At 38.2% G+C, this 20,102-nt stretch overlaps 3 protein-coding genes across 5 annotated transcripts; 1 reads left to right on the forward strand and 2 right to left on the reverse strand.

The window, feature by feature from the left end:
• Window positions 1-334: 334 nt before the first annotated feature.
• On the reverse strand, window positions 335-1,390 carry LOC124287888. The gene is made up of 2 exons (XM_046724368.1): window positions 1,031-1,390; window positions 335-953 (listed from the first exon to the last, which is right to left on the reverse strand). Exons 1-2 carry the CDS (start codon window positions 1,388-1,390, stop codon window positions 639-641), a joined length of 675 nt encoding a protein of 224 aa, XP_046580324.1. The 3' UTR covers window positions 335-638.
• A 1,630-nt stretch (window positions 1,391-3,020) lies between these two features.
• LOC124287892 (BTB/POZ domain-containing protein 17-like) lies at window positions 3,021-6,041 on the reverse strand. 2 transcript variants are annotated; one of them, XM_046724374.1, is made up of 3 exons: window positions 5,981-6,041; window positions 3,402-4,665; window positions 3,021-3,364 (listed from the first exon to the last, which is right to left on the reverse strand). In XM_046724374.1, the coding sequence occupies exons 2-3, from the start codon at window positions 4,621-4,623 to the stop codon at window positions 3,177-3,179; spliced, it is 1,410 nt and encodes a 469-aa protein (XP_046580330.1). In that variant the 5' UTR covers window positions 4,624-4,665; window positions 5,981-6,041; the 3' UTR covers window positions 3,021-3,176. The 2 variants fall into 2 exon arrangements, with proteins under 2 accessions (XP_046580330.1, XP_046580329.1); XM_046724373.1 differs by lacking the exon at window positions 5,981-6,041 and adding an exon at window positions 5,778-5,921 and having other exon boundaries at window positions 3,021-4,665.
• A 28-nt stretch (window positions 6,042-6,069) lies between these two features.
• LOC124287893 (transcription factor E2F5-like) lies at window positions 6,070-17,518 on the forward strand. Of its 2 annotated transcripts, none has more exons than XR_006901334.1 (9): window positions 6,070-6,213; window positions 8,286-8,395; window positions 9,554-9,715; window positions 10,150-10,258; window positions 10,543-10,750; window positions 11,028-11,151; window positions 12,933-13,031; window positions 13,759-13,800; window positions 14,261-14,360. XR_006901334.1 is itself a non-coding variant. In XM_046724375.1 (9 exons), the coding sequence occupies exons 1-9, from the start codon at window positions 6,106-6,108 to the stop codon at window positions 14,374-14,376; spliced, it is 1,074 nt and encodes a 357-aa protein (XP_046580331.1). In that variant the 5' UTR covers window positions 6,070-6,105; the 3' UTR covers window positions 14,377-17,518. The 2 variants fall into 2 exon arrangements, 1 of the variants encoding a protein (XP_046580331.1); XM_046724375.1 differs by having other exon boundaries at window positions 10,543-10,724; window positions 11,006-11,151; window positions 14,261-17,518.
• Window positions 17,519-20,102: the final 2,584 nt, after the last annotated feature.

Here is a 20,102-nt window from a genome sequence, read left to right on the forward strand (position 1 = left end):
TGGGGTAGCCTAGTGGTTAAAGCGTTGGCTCGTCATGCCGAAGACCCGGGTTCGAATCCCCACATGGGTACAATGTGTGAAGCCCATTTCTGGTGTCCCCCCGCCATGATGTTGCTGGAATATTGCTAAAAGCGCCTAAATCCAAAACTCAGTCAGTCAGTCAGCATCAGACAAGCAAACGCTTTAACCACTAGACTACCCCACTGCCCTGAAGATATAGAGGAACATTGCTGAAACCTTGGCAATTTTTCACAACACTGTATGTGATTGAAAACACAAGGTTCATTTTATAGCAATAACAAAATAAAATGCTGAATCCTACTGATAACAGGGAGAAGAAATGAATAAGTTGACACTGCACTCTAGAAAAGCACCTCCAGCTCATTATACAAACATGGGCAGATGCAGTTGATCAACATCATCGAACTGGCTTGATGATGATGAGAATTTTAAACGTGTTGCAGTCCTCTTCCGTGAGATACACTGATCCTGCTGCCATCAGTTCATTAAAGGGAACAATATCGTCTAGATTATGAAGACAGCCATCAAAGTCAAAAATACACTGCTTCTTCACAACATTCCTGATGTACTCTGAGCCACTGATGTCTGAAGCAATGGCTAGGATGGACACTTCCACATTAGCGGATCTCACCATGGAGTGACTTGGCCATGACGCCAAGTCGTGTGATGTGATGTTCGTGTTGGTCAATCTCATAGTTCTCCAGGATTCCGATCATGATGGCTTTGGGAAAACGGACACCTTTGGGATAAAGATCCACCTGCCAATCCCAACATGCGTGATCATCTGCAGCTGAGCTACTCACAGGTGTGGAGAAGAAAAATGTTCTTGTTGTGAAGTCGTCCAGACAGGAGAAGTTCTCCAGGGTGAACTGGCAGCTCCAATCTTCACATGTGGCAGTTCCTTGGTCTGCTGGATGGTTGACATGAGGTGGCTGACTTTCTCAGGAACCGATGAGTCACTATCTGGCAAGGAGCTGGAGACAACTCCCTCTTTTCATCGAGTTTTAGCAAAGTATTCATCCGCTGGTACGGAGTGATACTGAAATGCCCGCATCAATCCTTCCTCAAAGATGTCTGCATATGCATGGATAAAAGTATCTTGACACAAAAGTTCCAGTTGGGCTGAGGTCATCATATTGAAACGATACACCCAGACATTTTTTTTCACCATAAGCCTGCATGCATGTGGACACTTTCTGCAGTGAGCTTGATTGTTTAACAACCATCGTTTAACATGAAGAAAGAGACTATATTCACTGTGAACCACTAATTCAGAACTGGACAGAAACTCAAACAAGGTGGACCCATTCATTGATAGAAAGTCTCTACTTTGGACAACTTTCTGAAAGTTCCATTCAAGGTACTGCATACATTTTAGCTTCTAATGTTCGGTAGTTGCATAATCGAGCATATTGTAGCCATGAGACTACTTGTAGGTTATAACCCACAGCATCAAGATCATATCAAGGTGAAATGACAGAGCTCAGATAAGATTTAGCTCATGTGGGTACTGTACCCACTGTATTTTTTTGGAGTGGGTATTATGAATATTGAGTGGGTATTTCATTTTCCGTTACCCACTGCTTTCAGATACGTGCATATTTCAGTCATTTTACTCACCTAAGTATTATGTCATTGAGTAAGTATACTAAGCAGGTATGTATTGCCTTATGTCATACCTAATTAAAACCAACTTAAATATAATGGAAATGATTTCATAAAAAATCACTCATCCTATACTGACAGTACAACACTAGTCCTATACTAACGGTAGAACTTGATAGCAATCGATGTCTTTTTCATTACGCAAGTGATTTTTATAAATATGTTCCGTACGCATTTGTTTTAAACTTTTTGCGTATCTAACATTTTAAATGCGTAATTGGTACGCAACAATTATTTTTCAATGCGTAATTGGAAATTTTCTATCGCGTTTTTACCCGGATAATGCATCTTATCTTGGCCTCTGGAAATGGATATTCAATATTGTTGCCTGTGAAAAGAATATTCCCCTAATGAACATGAACCGTTTTTTTAAAACATGGAACAACATTCTGCTCTCCTTAAACATTTAAATACAATGTAGCATTATTGAACAAAATGTCCAAAAGCATTCCGATTTGTTAACAAAATTCAAGGGGTAAAACGTTTTAGTAACAGTTTTAATAATGTTGATGTAATGATAGCTTTTATCATTGTTTATACAGCAAAATAATCATAAAAAAATAAAGCCTTGCTTATCAACACTTCCACCATGTCAGAAACACTTAAGATCATTTCTGAGACATAAAATGTAAATTCTTAAATCTGAGCACCACATATTTTGAAAAGAAAAAGATTCATCCTGCACTCCGGACAAAATCATTAGAACAGGTAAGAATTGCCTGAGAATTAAACTGATATGTTTGTAGCCTGTTACTTTTCAAACTCAGTTTATGTACGTTCTTTTCACATGTTATTAGTAATCATAGAAATAACGATACATGGTCACTATGGTAACAGAATATCACGTGGTTTATTATTTGCATTAGTTTCAGGTGTTACCATGGTTACAGATGAGACATGACATGTAGGAACATGTGTGAAGATATGATGAGTGAGTTTAGTTTTACTTTGCTTTTAGCAATATTCCAGCAATATCATCATGGTGGGGACACCAGAAATGGGCTTCACACATTGTACTCATGTGGTGTGGTGAATTGAATCCAGGCCTTTGGCATGACAAGCGGGGCGGTGGGGTAGCCTAGTGGTTAAAGCGTTGGCTCGTCACCGAAGACCCGGGTTCGAATCCCCACATGGGTACAATGTGTGAAGCCCATTTCTGGTGTCCCCGCCATGATGTTGCTGGAATATTGCTAAAAGCGGCCTAAATCCAAAACTCAGTCAGTCAGTCAGTCAGTCAGCATGACAAGCAAACGCTTTAACCACTAGACTACCCCACTGCCCTGAAGATATAGAGGAACATTGCTGAAACCTTGTCAATTTTTCACAACACTGTATGTGATTGAAAACATACGGTGCATTTTATAGCAATAACAAAATAAAATGCTGAATCCTACTGATAACAGGGAGAAGAAATGAATAAGTTCACACTGCACTCTAGAAAAGCACCTCCAGCTCATTATACAAACATGGGCAGATGCAGTTGATCATCATCATCGAACTGGCTTGATGATGATGAGAATTTTAAACGTGTTGCAGTCCTCTTCCGTGAGATACACTGATCCTGCTGCCATCAGTTCATTAAAGGGAACAATATCGTCTAGATTATGAAGACAGCCATCAAAGTCAAAAATACACTGCTTCTTCACAACATTCCTGATGTACTCTGAGCCACTGATGTCTGAAGCAATGGCTAGGATGGACACTTCCACATTAGCGGATCTCACCATGGAGTGACTTGGCCATGACGCCAAGTCGTGTGATGTGATGTTCGTGTTGGTCAATCTCATAGTTCTCCAGGATTCCGATCATGATGGCTTTGGGAAAACGGACACCTTTGGGATAAAGATCCACCTGCCAATCCCAACATGCGTGATCATCTGCAGCTGAGCTACTCACAGGTGTGGAGAAGAAAAATGTTCTTGTTGTGAAGTCGTCCAGACAGGAGAAGTTCTCCAGGGTGAACTGGCAGCTCCAATCTTCACATGTGTAGTTCCTTGGTCTGCTGGATGGTTGACATGAGGTGGCGACTTTCTCAGGAACCGATGAGTCACTATCTGGCAAGGAGCTGGAGACAACTCCCTCTTTTTCATCGAGTTTAGCAAAGTATTCATCCGCTGGTACGGAGTGATACTGAAATGCCCGCATCAATCCTTCCTCAAAGATGTCTGCATATGCATGGATAAAAGTATCTTGACACAAAAGTTCCAGTTGGGCTGAGGTCATCATATTGAAACGTATACACCCAGCCATTTTTTTCACCATAAGCCTGCGTGCATGTGGACACTTTCTGCAGTGAGCTTGATTGTTTAACAACCATCGTTTAACATGAAGAAAGAGACTGTATTCACTGTGAACCACTAATTCAGAACTGGACAGAAACTCAAACAAGGTGGACCCATTCATTGATAGAAAGTCTCTACTTTGGACAACTTTCTGAAAGTTCCATTCAAGGTACTGCATACATTTAGCTTCTAAAGTTCGGTAGTTGCATAATCGAGCATATTGTAGCCATGAGACTACTTGTAGGTTATCGCCCACGGCATCAAGATTATCACACATGTAGGAGATGCAGGTTTCCGAGAGATCCTTCACATTGTACTTGTCTGCGAGTGTAATTACAGGCAGCACTGTTTGGTTACTAAGGTGGATGTGCCCAGTGTACATGTATTCCAGGAAGTCCTCAAACACATCGACACACTCAGGATCCTCAGTTAGAGTTATCTGCTCCTTGAATGCTTCGGGCCATTTGAAATCAGTCAACATGGTTTTGAACACATCACTGCACATACTGAGGATAAGCTTGTGGGCGGAGAAAATGGCCCCACCCACAACCAGCTGCACATCGCTGAGAGTTGAGTTGCGATAGAGAGACCACAGACGTTTCAAAGTGCTTTCAGAGTTGTTAACAAGTTGCCCCTTCAGGAAACTATCTGCCATTTTTTTCTTATGTCATCCTCTTGTAATGAATCAGGATATTTTCTGAAAGAGATGGCACAAATGAAATAGATATTAGTGAAATGCTTTAGACAATTATATATCCTTTGGACTGTAATAGCATAATTTCTGAACAATACTGAAGAACATGAAAACAACCATTCATATATGTATAAAAACTATTTATAGAGTTATTATTACTGGTTCATAGACTGTACAACATTTTATCTATATAATTTAAGAGGAAACTGAATCCATGACACTCGTATTTGCAGCTTGAATTTATCTGTTAGCATCATCAGCTTGAATTTGCAAGTTAGCATAAGGGAAATAGCGATGGAAAGTGGCACCATTAATAGTTTATCAACAAAATACATTATGTATTTACTGAAGATGATTTACTCATTCAGTGAGATTTTACAACAGCAGTGGCAATCTGATGTTACTGAAGCATAAAGTCAGCTACAAACAATTTCTTTACAACAGGGTAGAACTTAAATTGAAAATAAAATATTGGTAAGCACAGAAATATCTGCTAAGTTGTTGCTAAGGACCAACTTTGTCTTCTTGAGGGTCAAAGTTATATGTATATGTGATAATGTGAAGGAATGTGACAAATGTATTTATGTGTTGTCACAGTAATGTGTAGTATAGGATTGTGAATGATCATGTCAATGTGATATTTATTCAGTATAAAGGCCACTGGCCCAAAATACAATCATATTACATCTAAAATATCAAAATACATCTAAGTTCATATACATTCATGCATTATAAACTTAGATGTTAATATTACTTAAAAGAACATATTGATAATTGAATAAATTATCCTGTTTCTTTTATTTTATGTTTCAAGGGCACAATACACAACAGATAAGTAGGCAGTTTGACGATAATAACTTAACTATTTTGACTGAAAAGTATATCTAGGCTAAGGTATCCGCGCTGCCCGCAATAATGTTTGAACCTCAATAAATAATGTTCGTCTAGGCCCAATGGGTATAACCCACGTATTCTTGTGTTGTTTTGGGGCTTTTTGTCAGATAAAGTATTCGCGGTAATTGGTAAAGCATTTATTTCCTCACAGGATTCCAGTTAGCATATGTGAACAGCCGGAAACATCACCAAGAAAAGATTCAATTGATGAATACGTGTACCTCCAACTCAGCACAGGGAATCTTTACAACGTACACAAAGTCTACACTGGGACAGTTGCCACACGCTACAGCTGATTTACGGGAATCCACAGCAAGTCATGTCACTCTTTTGGTGTCACTGGATATTGGAATAATAGCGCATTTGATCGTTACTTCAGTACATCAAACAGATAGTTATTTTACCAAATCAAATGAATATTTACCAACTACTATTGTTTCCCTGGGGACCAGCTGATTGAGGCAGCCATGTAATGAGTGCCCGGATGTAACGTAATATCTCATCGTGGAATGAGATTTCCCATAATGCTATGCGACGCTTGAAAGCACGATGGCCGACCACACTCCGAGTCGTCATGAGAAAAGTTTAGGATTGCTAACAACTAAATTTGTATCACTTCTTCAAGAAGCAAAGGATGGAGTATTGGATCTTAAAGTCGTAAGTTAAAGCATGAATGAAAACCGAAACAAAACTCAGTGATTGCCTGTAATTTTGTATCGACGGATGTCAACTCACGAGTGACTGCATTGTTTCCGTCCAAACTCAAAACGAAAAGTTTGTTTTCTTTCGGAAATTTAGATATTCCTTATCGTCACGCTTTGTTGGCATGTAACAATAATCGGTTTTAAATTTGGAAACGAGCAACATATTCGTCAACTGAGGAACGGCTAAGATTAATAATTATTTATTTATAAAGATGCTCCACTTTTTTGAAAAGTTCACGCTCTACTGACCTCAAAATACAATCACGTGGTGCACCTGTCACTGTCAAGGGGTAACCGGAGACGCATCATAGATAACACCTGCTACCTGTTGCTTTCATTTTGGACCGTTTTGAATGCGGTTGAATGCATATTGGTGGCGGTTCATTAGCACAATCAGTATATATTTTGTTGCTACATATTTTCCGAAAAAGTCATTTTCACCAAAACATTGGTTATAAGCAAGGTTTGTTGTATGGTAGCCATCTCACTTTAGGTACAGTGTACTATTTTAGAGCAATGATTTGAACATTGTGGTTTAAATGCAAAGGTATCCAAGACAATTTGTTAATGTTGTGAAGTCAAACCATTCAATCTTTGAGCATGTTGAAAATAAGTAGATTTTTAACATTTGAGCATGATGGAGAGGTAATGGATAGTTACATGATCTATGGTAGGATTCAGAGGTAGGGATGATTAGAATACATTCATCTGTTCACTAGTGACAAGGGCATTTGTTTCTGTTACCTGATTCACCATAAACAAATCAATCTGACATGTTTAATGTTGTGACCAAAATTTGTATTTAAATTTGAAGAGAGTATCATATTCATCATATATAATAATGTATATCTTATTATGATTATGTTTATAGCATTTTGTGGTATAAGTAAGTACTTATACCGTTACAATTCTTACCTCATACATTTGATTTCAATCACAATGTTATGAAATGTCACACAAGTTGTTTGCAATGCTTAATCATGTTAATCATATTCATACTGACTAGAGATCATTAATGTCCTCCCACTTTTACTAGTCGTAGCACTTATAGCAGTGAGAAAATCTGCTGTTTGTCAGCAGGGCTAGTAAATTATAGTGTTGTTTTGATCTTCTTGTCCGTGTTTGAGTAGACTACATGTACTTCCATACTGACTGTTACAACTAGAAATCATAATTTGCACTAAATACTGTTCTACTCTGAAACAAAATCCCCAAGGTCCAAATTATGCTTGATTGCTTTCATCATTGTTCATGTCAATCATTGAATCAACCAGTCTGGTGTTTTTTTGTTGTTTGTTTTTTTGTTTGGGTTGTTTTGGGGTTGTTTTTGTTGTTGTTGTTTGTTTGGGGTTTTTGGGGGGAAGAGACATGTCAGTAGTCATAAGTGAGCGCCAGAAATTAACAATGACATGACTGAAGGCAATAATACTTGTGTTTGATAGACATTTAGAAGTTGGTAGGGTAATACAACACACTTGATATGTGATGTGCAACTTCTTTATTATTTACACACGACATTTCTGGGCTAATACTTGCCTCTTCATTCACCTGATGTAGGGGCAAGTATTAGTCCAGAAACGTTGTGTGTAAATAATAAGGCAATAACACTGTCATGAGTATTTCTGTGTTTTTCATTTGAGTATAGTGATATCATGGATATTAATACACAGATATTTTATTGTAAGCTTTAGAAGTTATCTTCATGACCTATTGCTGATAAGCAATTAAAATACTACCTTAGTTAATGTTTATCAACTTGCTAATAACATGATTACTGGCAAGCCTTGGTTTTGAAAATTTAGTATGTTAAAAAAATATTTTTTGTAATGCCAGAACTGGCATGATCATTTATGTTACTTCAGTTTGAAGGCATACATTTGCATGATTATTGTTGCACACAGATGTCATCTTGACATGCTTACTTTCATGTTCATGACTGACAACAGTATCCATGGTAACAGTCTGCTACCTAGTATGTCAACTTGCACCAAGTATTGTGTGTAGACATTCCCTTACTATCTTCAGGCGGCAGATCAGTTAGCTGTACGTCAAAAGAGGAGGATATATGACATCACCAATGTCTTGGAAGGCATCGGGCTAATTGAAAAGAAGTCCAAGAACAGCATTCAGTGGAAGTAAGTTGTTGAAACAAATGTGGAACATGTGGGAAAATGGTAACATTGTTCAGTCTGTCTATCTGTTCCATGTTTACTGAACACCTCCATGTTGTGGTGGTTGGGGTCTGGCTGTAGAGTGCAAGGTTAGTGGTTTGATCCCCATTGGGTCCGAAAAAGACATCAGAAGATTATGTAAGTCATAAATTTGGCGGACCGACGGGTAGCATAATCATGTGATAATGGTTAAAGTATTCGCTCATCACTCTGAAGACCCTGTTTCGATTCCCCACACGAGTACAATGTGTGAGGCCTATTTCTGGTGACCCCCCTCTGTGATATTGCTGGAATATTGCTAAAACTAGTAAAAGTAGCGTAATACTAAGCTCACTCACCTAACATAAATTTGGCAGTAAAAATGTTTTTCGTGAACAATGTTTCTACCCTGGCATATACATGGTATTGAGTTTTAGATGTCAAATGTTAAGGCTTTACCAGACTTCATTTAAATTGTCATCAGTACATACATGATGGTTGTTCATCCGATCTTGCCTACTTAGTAGAATATATTTTATGTGTTCAGAAATGGCAGAATAAGGATAGTGTTTCAAAGAAATAAGATTCTAAACATTTGTAATTCATTTTCAAGTAACTTGCACTTTAAACAGTTAAACAGTTTCATGATTTAAACACCTTGGTAATCAGCGTGAGTAATGTTTCAGGATGATTTTTTATGTTTTGTCTGACCACAGATCAATCTTAGTAATGTTAGGCTGAATTAACACATAGATTTGCAGATTACAAGGTTTGTAATATTTAATCATTTTAGAGCATGAGGAAGCTGCTCTGTGCGGGATCAAAGAGGCCCAATTATTTATGACTGGCAATAACCGTCACACTTGGGAGATTTTATGGAATGCTTTAGTCACACTTACCATGTTAGAAACCCATGTTCATGAATTGACCCAGGCACCACAGCACACATGCCTTAGCTACAAGGCTTCCTATGGTAATTGAATTAATTAGCACCACAGCACACATGCCTTAGGTACAAGAGACAGTAGGCTGTTACATCTCTGACTGGTAATATTTTAGCTACCCGGATCATGCTGACAGATCAGTTAACATGGTACTTGCTCAACCATTAACATTTGTCTCATGTCATACATCTATTTACAGAGGTGCTGGGCCAGGATGCAACACCAGGGAGATCTCAGACAGACTTGTCACACTACAGAATGATATTGACGACCTCGAACGTCAAGAGAGGGAACTTGACCAGCACAAACTTTGGGTGCAGCAGAGTATAAAGAATGTCACAGACGAAGTTACAAATACCAGGTGAGTAATTCCTAGGTACAAAGAAAATAATACGAAAGAGGAGCTAATGTGAAACTGACAAATATTTAGTTTGATAACAAATCACTAATCCTAACCATGCTGATGATGTATACCTCTAAACACAAGTTAAGAACACCCAGTTCAATCACTACAGGGCATTCTTTCCCAACTTTTGAGCAGTATATACATGGTTCTGCTAAGTTTGTTTCCTTATGCTTGTAATATCAAGAACAGTGAATATCTTTACTCTCTGGCTAAGTTTTATTTAGTTTATGCAGTGCATTGTTAAAGACAGTGGAAGTTGCTGACAGTGTATTTACAAAATTTATAATTGCATATATTTTTTCATGTTGAAATTTAAACAAGTTAACCAAAAGAAATGAAATACACTCTTTTGTTTGAAGTTAAATACTGATGCCCCTCTTGTTTTTCAGATTGGCATTTGTGACACATGAAGACACGTGTAAGTGTTTCAAGGGGGACACGCTTCTTGCCATCCAGGCACCATCGGGAACACAGCTAGAAGTTCCCATTCCAGAAATTGTAAGTTAAAACATGAAACAGTTACTTTTGATTATAATGTTAAATATGACTTTACATATCTCCTTATCATGCTTATAGATATCTTATCGGGGTAACTTGTTGTGAAGCTAACAAGGAATAGCATATATATTGAGGCTTAATATTGATGGGGTAGGGGAGGGGGTGCTTACTAATGATTACTTTCAGATTAGCCTAGAAGTTAGTGAGAGGATGCATGTTAAAACAGAGCACTGTGCATGAGATGTGTTGATGCAGATCTTGACTTTCCCTTCTCATTGGTCCAGGGTCCAGGGTATAAGAAGAACTACCAGATCCATCTAAAGAGCCACGCAGGTCCTATCAATGTCCTACTTGTCAACAAAGATGCTGATTCAACAAGTCCTGTCGTTGTGCAAGTGCCACCACCCAAAGATGACTCTGCTGAAAACCCATCCAATCAAAACGTGGACCCTACTACACAGGGGACGTACAGGTCAAAGGTCACAAGGAAAGGTGAGTCGTACAGTAAGAAATGTTGATATGAAGATTTGCTGTCAACTCTTTGTTAGAACTGGGCCATGAAAGAAATAAGTCTGGTTTTGTCTGTTTAACAAGTTGTTTTGCAGGAGCTTGAGCATGTCTTCGTTATCTTGTTGGTATCAAACACTGGTTCCGTTAAAGACTGCCTCCATATAGGTGCAACCTTGTTGAGTACAGTTGCTTCCAAGTGTTGAATTAGAAATGAGGAAGAATGGAGTGGGATGATAGAGGGATTGTTGCCATTTTTCAGCGGTCTCCAGTGAAGTCGCCACTAAAGCAGACACAGCAGGCCAGTCTAGAGACAACAGCCCCCATTACCAGAATGGCAACACGATCGTCACCAAGGAAAAACTCACAGGAGCAAATTCCACAAGGTAAGACAATGTCAGATTCTTGTGCATGATAAGTCTTTTTAATATAATAAGGCCTATTATGATATTGGCAGGCATGATTCCAATTCACTTCATTTTCATAGAAGTTCAAGGATTACAACTCTTGGCAGGCTTCTTAGAAGTGCAGAGTATCAGAGTTGCCTCCCTTGGCAATCATTGCAAGATTCTGTTCCTTGTTGTTTAGAAACCTACTTTCGTGCTGATCATGACTCATTTGATTCATGAAAGTGTCAAACATCTGACACACTTCACTCTAAGCTTTCTTCCCACAGTTGGTCAGGTGATATATACCTTAAAATATTGTTCAAATTGATATAAAGACCCAACTCACTCATCTAAGTGTATAGTGGTAATTTATGGAGATATGTAACTGTGATTTTAATTATATGTGTGGAGCCCTTAAGACTGTTGACATTAGTAATAGCAACACTATTGTTTAGTAGATAATCATGATAGTAACATGATTAAATGTGTGGAGCTCTTAGACTGTTGACATTAGTAATAGCAACACTATTGTTTAGTAGATAATCGTGATAGTAACATGATTAAATGTGTGCAGCCCTAAGACTGTTGACATTAGTAATAGCAACACTATTGTTCAGTAGATAATCGTGATAGTAACATGATTAAATGTGTGGAGCTCTTAGACTGTTGACATTAGTAATAGCAACACTATTGTTCAGTAGATAATCGTGATAGTAACATGATTAAATGTGTGGAGCTCTTAGACTGTTGACATTAGTAATAGCAACACTATTGTTCAGTAGATAATCGTGATAGTAACATGATTAAATGTGTGGAGCTCTTAGACTGTTGACATTAGTAATAGCAACACTATTGTTCAGTAGATAATCGTGATAGTAACATGATTAAATGTGTGGAGCTCTTAGACTGTTGACATTAGTAATAGCAACACTATTGTTCAGTAGATAATCGTGATAGTAACATGATTAAATGTGTGGAGCCCTTAGACTGTTGACATTAGTAATAGCAACACTATTGTTCAGTAGATAATCGTGATAGTAACATGATTAAATGTGTGGAGCCCTTAGACTGTTGACATTAGTAATAGCAACACTATTGTTCAGTAGATAATGTGTGATGATTAAATGTGTGTGGAGCCCTTAGATTGTTGACATTAGTAATAGCAACACTATTGTTCAGTAGATAATGTCGTGATAGTAACATGATTAAATGTGTGGAGCCCTTAGACTGTTGACATTAGTAATAGCAACACTATTGTTCAGTAGATAATCGTAACATGATTAAATGTGTGGAGCCCTTAGACTGTTGACATTAGTAATAGCAACATTATTGTTCAGTAGATAATCGTAGCATGATTAAATGTGTGGAGCCCTTAGATTGTTGACATTAGTAATAGCAACACTATTGTTTAGTAGATAATCGTGATAGTAACATGATTAAATGTGTGGAGCCCTTAGACTGTTGACATTAGTAATAGCAACACTATTGTTCAGTAGATAATCGTTGATAGTAACATGATTAAATGTGTGGAGCCCTTAGACTGTTGACATTAGTAATAGCAACACTATTGTTCAGTAGATAATCGTGATAGTAACATGATTAAATGTGTGGAGCCCTTAGACTGTTGACATTAGTAATAGCAACACTATTGTTCAGTAGATAATCGTGATAGTAACATGATTAAATGTGTGGAGCCCTTAGACTGTTGACATTAGTAATAGCAACACTATTGTTCAGTAGATAATCGTAACATGATTAAATGTGTTCTTCATTCGCAGCTTCCACATCTACCTCCACAAGCAGCTTCCCAACAACACCAAGTGGCCTTGACTCTCTTCCATCTGATATGCTCTTTGACCCCTCACGGAGCGACTACGGTGAGACATCTCAGATCTTTCATCAGATTTGTTAAACATGTTCTCACGACTTGATGCAGAATAGGCACCACTTCCTCAAGTTCGTTGTCAGGGACGACCAATATGTGGATCAGCCAATGGTGATGTTTAACCTTGCCGATTGCATGTCCTTGTCCAGGTGGTATGGATGAGCTTGTTTCTTCCAGACTCTACTGCCTATCATGTCACCACCTCGGTTGTCTCGTGCATATAGCGTTTGCCCCAAAGTATAGGGTCACATCAGGCCAATCGATGTACTTGTTGATACTCTGCCTCCAAGTCAGTATAGTGTGTCTGAGTATTGTATCCATGTTAATACTGAAGCCTGAACTAGTAGTGTGAAACTGGCATTGGTACAGACTACCACAAATAGCCAAACACACACACATGTATGTGAATTCGTAGTAATAATAATCTTGAATCTTATCCCGCCTCCTTATTTGTTATGATAAGATTATCAGATTATGGCTAATGTCGCTGTGAAAAACATATCGCTCACTCTCTCTGCGTGCGCAGAAAATTAATCTGACAACACTCACTCACAGAGAGCTAAAAATGATATAAACATCAATCTCACCTACAACTCGTTGAGTACTGCTTTGATTTAATTGAAATACACTTATAATATGAACATCTGTGTTAAAATTATTTGGTGTATGTACACAGTCTGTGTTTCTTGACAATTACAATTTCTGTTGATGTTTTACAGATGTTGATGGCTCTTTCATTGATGACCTCATTACTTCAGAAGGTATGATATCTTTTTGTCCTTTCTCAGATCTTGCACTGTATTTCCTGTTTTAAAATATAAAATGGACACTGTGATATTTGTGTCCATGGTGTCATTTGGGATATCACTTGCTTGAATTACTATTCAAGTAGCTGTAAAATCCTTTAAAATTTGTATACATGCAATGGTATCTCTGTAATACATGTCACCGCCATATAGCTGGAATATTGCTGAATGCGGCGTAAAACTAAACTCACTCACTCACTGTAATACATGTATAGGTATTTGGCTTTGCTTTGTTCAACAGTATGCATCAAGATAAGTTCCTTGTTTCAAACGCTTTGTTAAAAAATGACGGATTTAGGGGTTTCTGTATTCAAACACAAGGTAACAGAAAATCACAACCTTTTATGTTTGAAAACATAGCTGAATGATTTATCAAATATTTGCCCAATGCTTACTGTAGTTTTTTGTTTGTCAGCATTTGCTCCCCTTCTCCGCCTGAGTCCGCCACCAAGTGATCGGGATTACTACTTCAACCTTGATGACACTGAGGGAGCCTGTGATCTCTTCGATGTGCCGCTATTATCGATTTGAAGATATCGGCAGTAGCAACTATCTTCTTCAAAGACTTTAAGATCCTCATGCAAATAGTGCTTACCAATTGTGTTCGTGCATGTCAGCCAATTGGATTGGTGCATTGATGACTCGACCAATCAGTCTTGTGCATTTTGGGCTGGACGATCATCACATTTCCGTCTGTCTCATGGAATTACAATAGACAAGCTAGTGTCGCTGACAACCAAAGCAAGTAGCTGTGGCCGCATACATAGTGTGGTCTCTAAGTAGAAGACTGAAGTGGATTTGGCCAGGTGAATCCATCAGAAGCAACTGGACAAGTGGGTATGTCTTGAGCTTTGTCGCAGGCAGACACAAATGGGTTTGGTCTTGCTCAGGCATCGTCCTTGCAAATATGCCACAAGTTGACTCTACAAGCATCAGCAGCTCGACATGACAGATGGGCATGGCCAGATTATCCTGTGCATCACAGGCAGCCACAGTAACAGGGCATGGCCAACAGTGGAATTATAACCACGACTAGTTCATTGATTAGATCATGAAACAACTTCTTTGTTCTTTATAAACCATGTATACTGACTAACATGACCTTTAGTTGTGTCATGTTATCCTTGACATATTGCAGCTGGCATGGTTAGAATATAATGAAGTTGTATTGCTAAGAACTTAAACTCAAGAATATCAGTAGAAGGTATCGTTTAGTGTACACTATTTCGATACACTCCTACCTGTTATGTTCAGATGAATGATTAGGTTAGGTCAACTCATAACAAAATGTGATCCATTTCTCTGCTTGTCTGTTTTTTATGTAGAACTTACATATGAATCACTTTCCAAATCAGACTCTGTAACTGTACAGTTTTGTTGAATAACATTGATGTTATTAAGGTTGTATGTCATGAAATGAGGGTTACCATGCCATAAATGTCAGGGACTGGTCATATTATGAGGGAAGGTGGGTGAAATTATGGGCGAAGTGTGCGCAAAATATCACAGCTATATCATACTTCACAGGAGCATGAGAGATTAACCTCTATTTTGTTCCTGTAACAAATAACTTGTAATTATTTGAAATGTTTTTGTGGAGTTTCGGAACAAAAATGTTAAATGGGGTTTGGGGATGTGTAAGCCATGACATACAGTCCTCTTTCTGACCCATCTTACCACCTACTTCCTATAATTAATGTGCGGTGGGGTAGTCTAGTTGTTAAAGCGTTCTCTCATCACACTGAAGACCGGGTTCGATTCCCCACGTGGGTACAATATGTGAAGCCCATTTCTGGTGTCCCCTGTCGTGATATTGCTGGAATATTGCTAAAAGCGTCGTAAAACCAAACTCACTCACTCACTCCTATAATTAATGACCTGTCCCTAAAGCCTTATTTCTGGAAAAAGGTTTTGAAATCGGAATTATACAAAGATAGATTATATATGTTACCCTATTGATACATAGTTTATATAGAAGTTGTATTCTCAAAGATTTTGCATTCTTTGTATTTCAGAGTTTAATAGATGATAAGTTGCGAAGTCAGATTTAAGTAAAATGTTTATTCAGTGTTGAAGCTATTGAAAGAAAGATCATGAAATAATCTCATGAATATTAATAACATTCCTGTCCCTTGAATGGGTTGAACATGTTGAAGATCTGAGATTTTCATAATGTAATTTTGTTTTTGTTTTCCCATATTGTCTGTATTCAAATGGAAAAAGTTGAGATTAGTTTGTAATTGCCACTTATCAGCTGATGGTAGTCAATGATTGTTCAACATAGGAAAATATTATTAATCAATGGGTAGCCATGGTAACCAAATTCATGTGTATAGTCATTGAGTGTATATCATAATTTGATAATCACAATAATGTGTGTAAGCTGTATTTATGGGGTTACATGTTTTTAGGATCAACGTGATAGTGGGACCATATTTATTCTCATTGTTTGATATAAAAATCCTAGTGTTACCAAAGGAAGGGTTGAACGATCTGCTATCATAATCATTATCATGATAATGGTTGGCACATTAGAGGAACTGGAAGGTGTATATATTTGTATATCATGAAATTCCAATCTATAGTCCCAGAATGAAAAGGTAATGTTATACAATACAGATGATTTTATAGAGAAATGTACTTTAGATTATTACAGTTTTGATAACCAATTTTTCAAAATTGATTTGTAGTCGGAGGATTTTGTTTTCTTTTTCTTTAAAATAAAAATAATGTTCATAACTTCATTTATGTTTACCACAATCTTTTGGCTTTAAATAAATAAAATAAATTTGTCATTGTTTTATCAAATGTTTGTCTAGATCTGTGTTTTGCTTCTCACTGCCTGAATCAGGAGCCATAGGCATGTTGGGGGAGATTTGTGGTTTTCCAAGGATAAATTATGTGACAGTTCATTATTTCTCTTTCTAAACATGCCAAACCGATCAAATATTCCAAGTTGGCCCTGTTTGTATTTTAACCTGTAGTTGAATGATGGTAATCAACAGTTTTGTTCTGGGACTGTCCTCACTGGTTGACTGTGCACAACAAGCAGTAGACGTGTGACTGTATATCCTGTATATAGCTCGGGCACGTTCACGCGATGTTCATCTATGCTTTGTTTTAAGTACGTCCACTCATTGTTGTATATTTTCGTATTTTGTACGTTTTCTACCGACACCGATCACACTTTACTGTCAATACCGTTTCTACATGCATGTAGTGTTATGATCAATATCCTCTCATTACTCACACATGTCATCGGTTCCCAATTGCGTAGATCGATGCTCATGCTGTTGATCACTGGATTGTCTGGTCCAGACTCGATTATTTACAGACCGCCGCCATATAGCTGGAATATTGCTGAGTGCGGCGTAAAACTAAACTCACTCACTCACTCTTCAGCTTTCTACTCCCAGATGACACACACCATGATATAACTTGAATATGGTTCATTGTGGCATTTAAACCAACTCACTGCTAACATTGTGAATTAATCACCTTCCTTGATGTAGCTTGGTCCAACAGGTATGGACATGATGGAAGATTCTATGATTTAGGGGGCGGTGAATTTGGGTTTAACGTTGTGCTGGAGAATATTTCGCTCATATGACGACGTGCATGCATGTGTATGTATGTGTATGCATATGCGCGGCTGCTTGTATTAGCCCAGACTTAAACTGGTTTTATAGTGCTAGCTCACTGAGATACCATGCCGCAGTGAAGCATGAATACCCCACTCAGACACATTATACTGACTCCGAACCGACCCGACCAGTCCTTGTTGTACCCATTAATGCCGAGCACCAGGCAGGGACCAACTAGTACCATATTTTAACGTCTCTTGGTATGATGCAGTCAGGGATCGAACCCGCGACCTTCCGCTCTAACCACTACACTACCGAGGCACTCTTCTATGATTAAGAGTTTGGTGGGGTAGCCTAGTGGTTAAAGCTTTCGCTCGTAATGCCGAAGACCCAGGTTTGATTCCCCACATGGGTACGATGCATGAAGCCCATTTCTGGTGTTCCCAGCAGTGATGTTGCTGGAGTATTGCTAAAAAAGACGTTAAACCATATTCACTCACTCACTATGATTTAGAGGAAGCACCAAACTCAGCAGATAGAAAAGCTGCTGTTAACTTAAAGGATACGAATGCGGTCAGAATCCTGTGTTCAAGTCTAATCTAGGATCAGAACTGACCAGCTGCATTTATTCTGTGTGAAAGTATTTGATATATTTCATGACCATCATAAGAGATTGACCATTGAGTGTTTTTGTTTTTTTTTATCTTAAAATATTTAACCATCATGAACACTTGTGCCTTGCATACTCCAGTAGGCATAGGATCCATGTAGTTTTGGAGCTTTGAGTTTCTATGAACAACATGCACTTGTTTTCAAACTTTGCTACTGTTACCAAATACACACTTACATCCTTATGGCAACCAGTGGATATTTTCTGCTGTGGGAATTTTGCATCTTTAATCTAGATACGAGCCAGATATCCGAAATATGTATGTCTGATTTTGCCTGAAGCCAGAATAAATTAGTTCTCAAGTTAGGACAGGTATCCTCTTTTATATATTGCCCATTGGTCGTTTAATGAGATAGGGGTTTCTATGCTTATCCTTAGGAGTCCAAGGGGAAGTCTATTTGTGTTGTACGGGATATAGCTGTTCAGACCTCATTAATGACTTCCTGCTTTGTATAGAAAGGACTTCCCAGGCCTAAGGCACTTCTCCAACAACCCTGACCGGTCCGGCTAGTTCCGTCAGGACAAAGATCTTTTTGTTGTTGTTCATGTAGTGTCCCAGTTCTTACGTTTCTCTCCATCTACAGTAACAACCCATCGGTGGATAATGTTCAACCGATTTTAATGTCCCCAATGTATTCAATTTGGAAACCCCATTAATCTTCTCATCTTGACAAACTTCAGCCAGATATATTTTCTTGTTGCTTTCACAGTTTGCTGGCCCAGGGGCTTAATTGTTTGGGTAAATGTAAAAGAAACAGGTTAATGTAAAATATCTAACCTGAAAATTTTGTTTGTTTTCCAGAAATTATTGTTTGATGTTAGTTAAATATTTTCTTTAATGTTTTCAGATAGTACATATGTTAACACAGATTTTGAAAAAGGTTCATTGGTTTTTTTTGTTTTTTTTTTAACTTTTCACAAATTTCAATTTGGTTCTAAAACAAGAAAAAATTAAAGTTACTTTGTCTGGCCTAGATTAAGAGAAGAACCTTATGGAAATTAGTTTAAACGGCTCTTAATACACTATTCAGTCTCTTCAACAGGTCGTGCAGACTGTTACCGTCCCTGTTCAGCATATACCCTGCTTTTCACATGTATCAGACACATGTTAGAACAATCATGCATCAGACTGTAGACCATTGTTAAATTTGTTGTAAAATATTTAAATATAATAAATAACTTCAAACTGTTGTGAGTGTATTGTTTTGTCGTGTGTTTGCACCAAGCTACACAAATTAAGTTACTGTTCCTTTTTGTGACCAATTACTTATTATTCCTGGAAGTTTTTCAAGGGGATAACATGGGAAGAACTGCATGGTCAATATGGCTCACTTCCACAAAGAACCCGTGAAGATCCGGGTTAGAATTGGTCTTCAGTAACCCATGCTTGTCATAAAAGGCGACCTACATCGGGTAGTCAGGCTCGCTGACTTGGGTTGACACGTCATCATATCCCAAATGCATAGATCAATGCTCATGCTGTTGATCACTGAATTGTCTCGTCCAGACTCGATTATTTACAGACTGCCGTCATATAGCTGGAATATTGCTGAGTGCGGTGTTGAACAACAAACCAACCAACTTCCACAAAGACTATGAAGGAGCGCGCTACCCTGTGAAGATCTGTGCTAGAATTGGTCTACTGCTCATGCTTGTTAAGTCAGCCAACTAACATCAGGTGGTAAGACTCACTGACTTGGTCGACTCGTGTCATCATATCCTGATTGTGTAGGTCAAGGCTCATGATGTCAATCACTGGATTGTGTGGTCCAAACTCAATTATTTGCTGACCACAATCATGCAGCTGGAAACATTGGCTGTTGTGTGCTACAAACAGAAACAGAAGGAACACCAATACTCTGAGCACGTGGGAGGTGCTACTCCCACAATGCAGTCAAGTAGAGATTGTTGAAATACAGCTTCACCCCTTTGGGACAAAAGTTTATCGATGCTTCTGTTGCCCTCAGTATGCCCATGTTTTAAACTTGTGATATGTTTCTTGT

The sequence above is a fragment of the Haliotis rubra genome, unplaced genomic scaffold (assembly GCF_003918875.1).
Source record: "Haliotis rubra isolate DU_JTF1 unplaced genomic scaffold, ASM391887v1 Scf408, whole genome shotgun sequence".
Taxonomy (NCBI): domain Eukaryota; kingdom Metazoa; phylum Mollusca; class Gastropoda; order Lepetellida; family Haliotidae; genus Haliotis; species Haliotis rubra.

What these genes read in the sequence shown, in the direction of transcription:
- LOC124287888 (XM_046724368.1), bottom strand. Translation starts at nt 1,390, where the DNA reads ATGCAGTACCTTGAATGGAACTTTCAGAAAGTTGTCCAAAGTAGAGAC. An exon ending in TACCAGCGGATGAATACTTT is followed by an intron (nt 954 to 1,030) that starts GCTAAAACTCGA and finishes TGAGAAAGTCAG; the next exon opens with CCACCTCATGTCAACCATCC.
- LOC124287892 (XM_046724374.1), bottom strand. Translation starts at nt 4,623, where the DNA reads ATGGCAGATAGTTTCCTGAAGGGGCAACTTGTTAACAACTCTGAAAGC. An exon ending in GTCACTCCATGGTGAGATCC is followed by an intron (nt 3,365 to 3,401) that starts GCTAATGTGGAA and finishes CCATTGCTTCAG; the next exon opens with ACATCAGTGGCTCAGAGTAC.
- LOC124287893 (XM_046724375.1), top strand. Translation starts at nt 6,106, where the DNA reads ATGGCCGACCACACTCCGAGTCGTCATGAGAAAAGTTTAGGATTGCTA. An exon ending in GACGAAGTTACAAATACCAG is followed by an intron (nt 9,716 to 10,149) that starts GTGAGTAATTCC and finishes CTTGTTTTTCAG; the next exon opens with ATTGGCATTTGTGACACATG. An exon ending in TGACCTCATTACTTCAGAAG is followed by an intron (nt 13,801 to 14,260) that starts GTATGATATCTT and finishes TTTGTTTGTCAG; the next exon opens with CATTTGCTCCCCTTCTCCGC.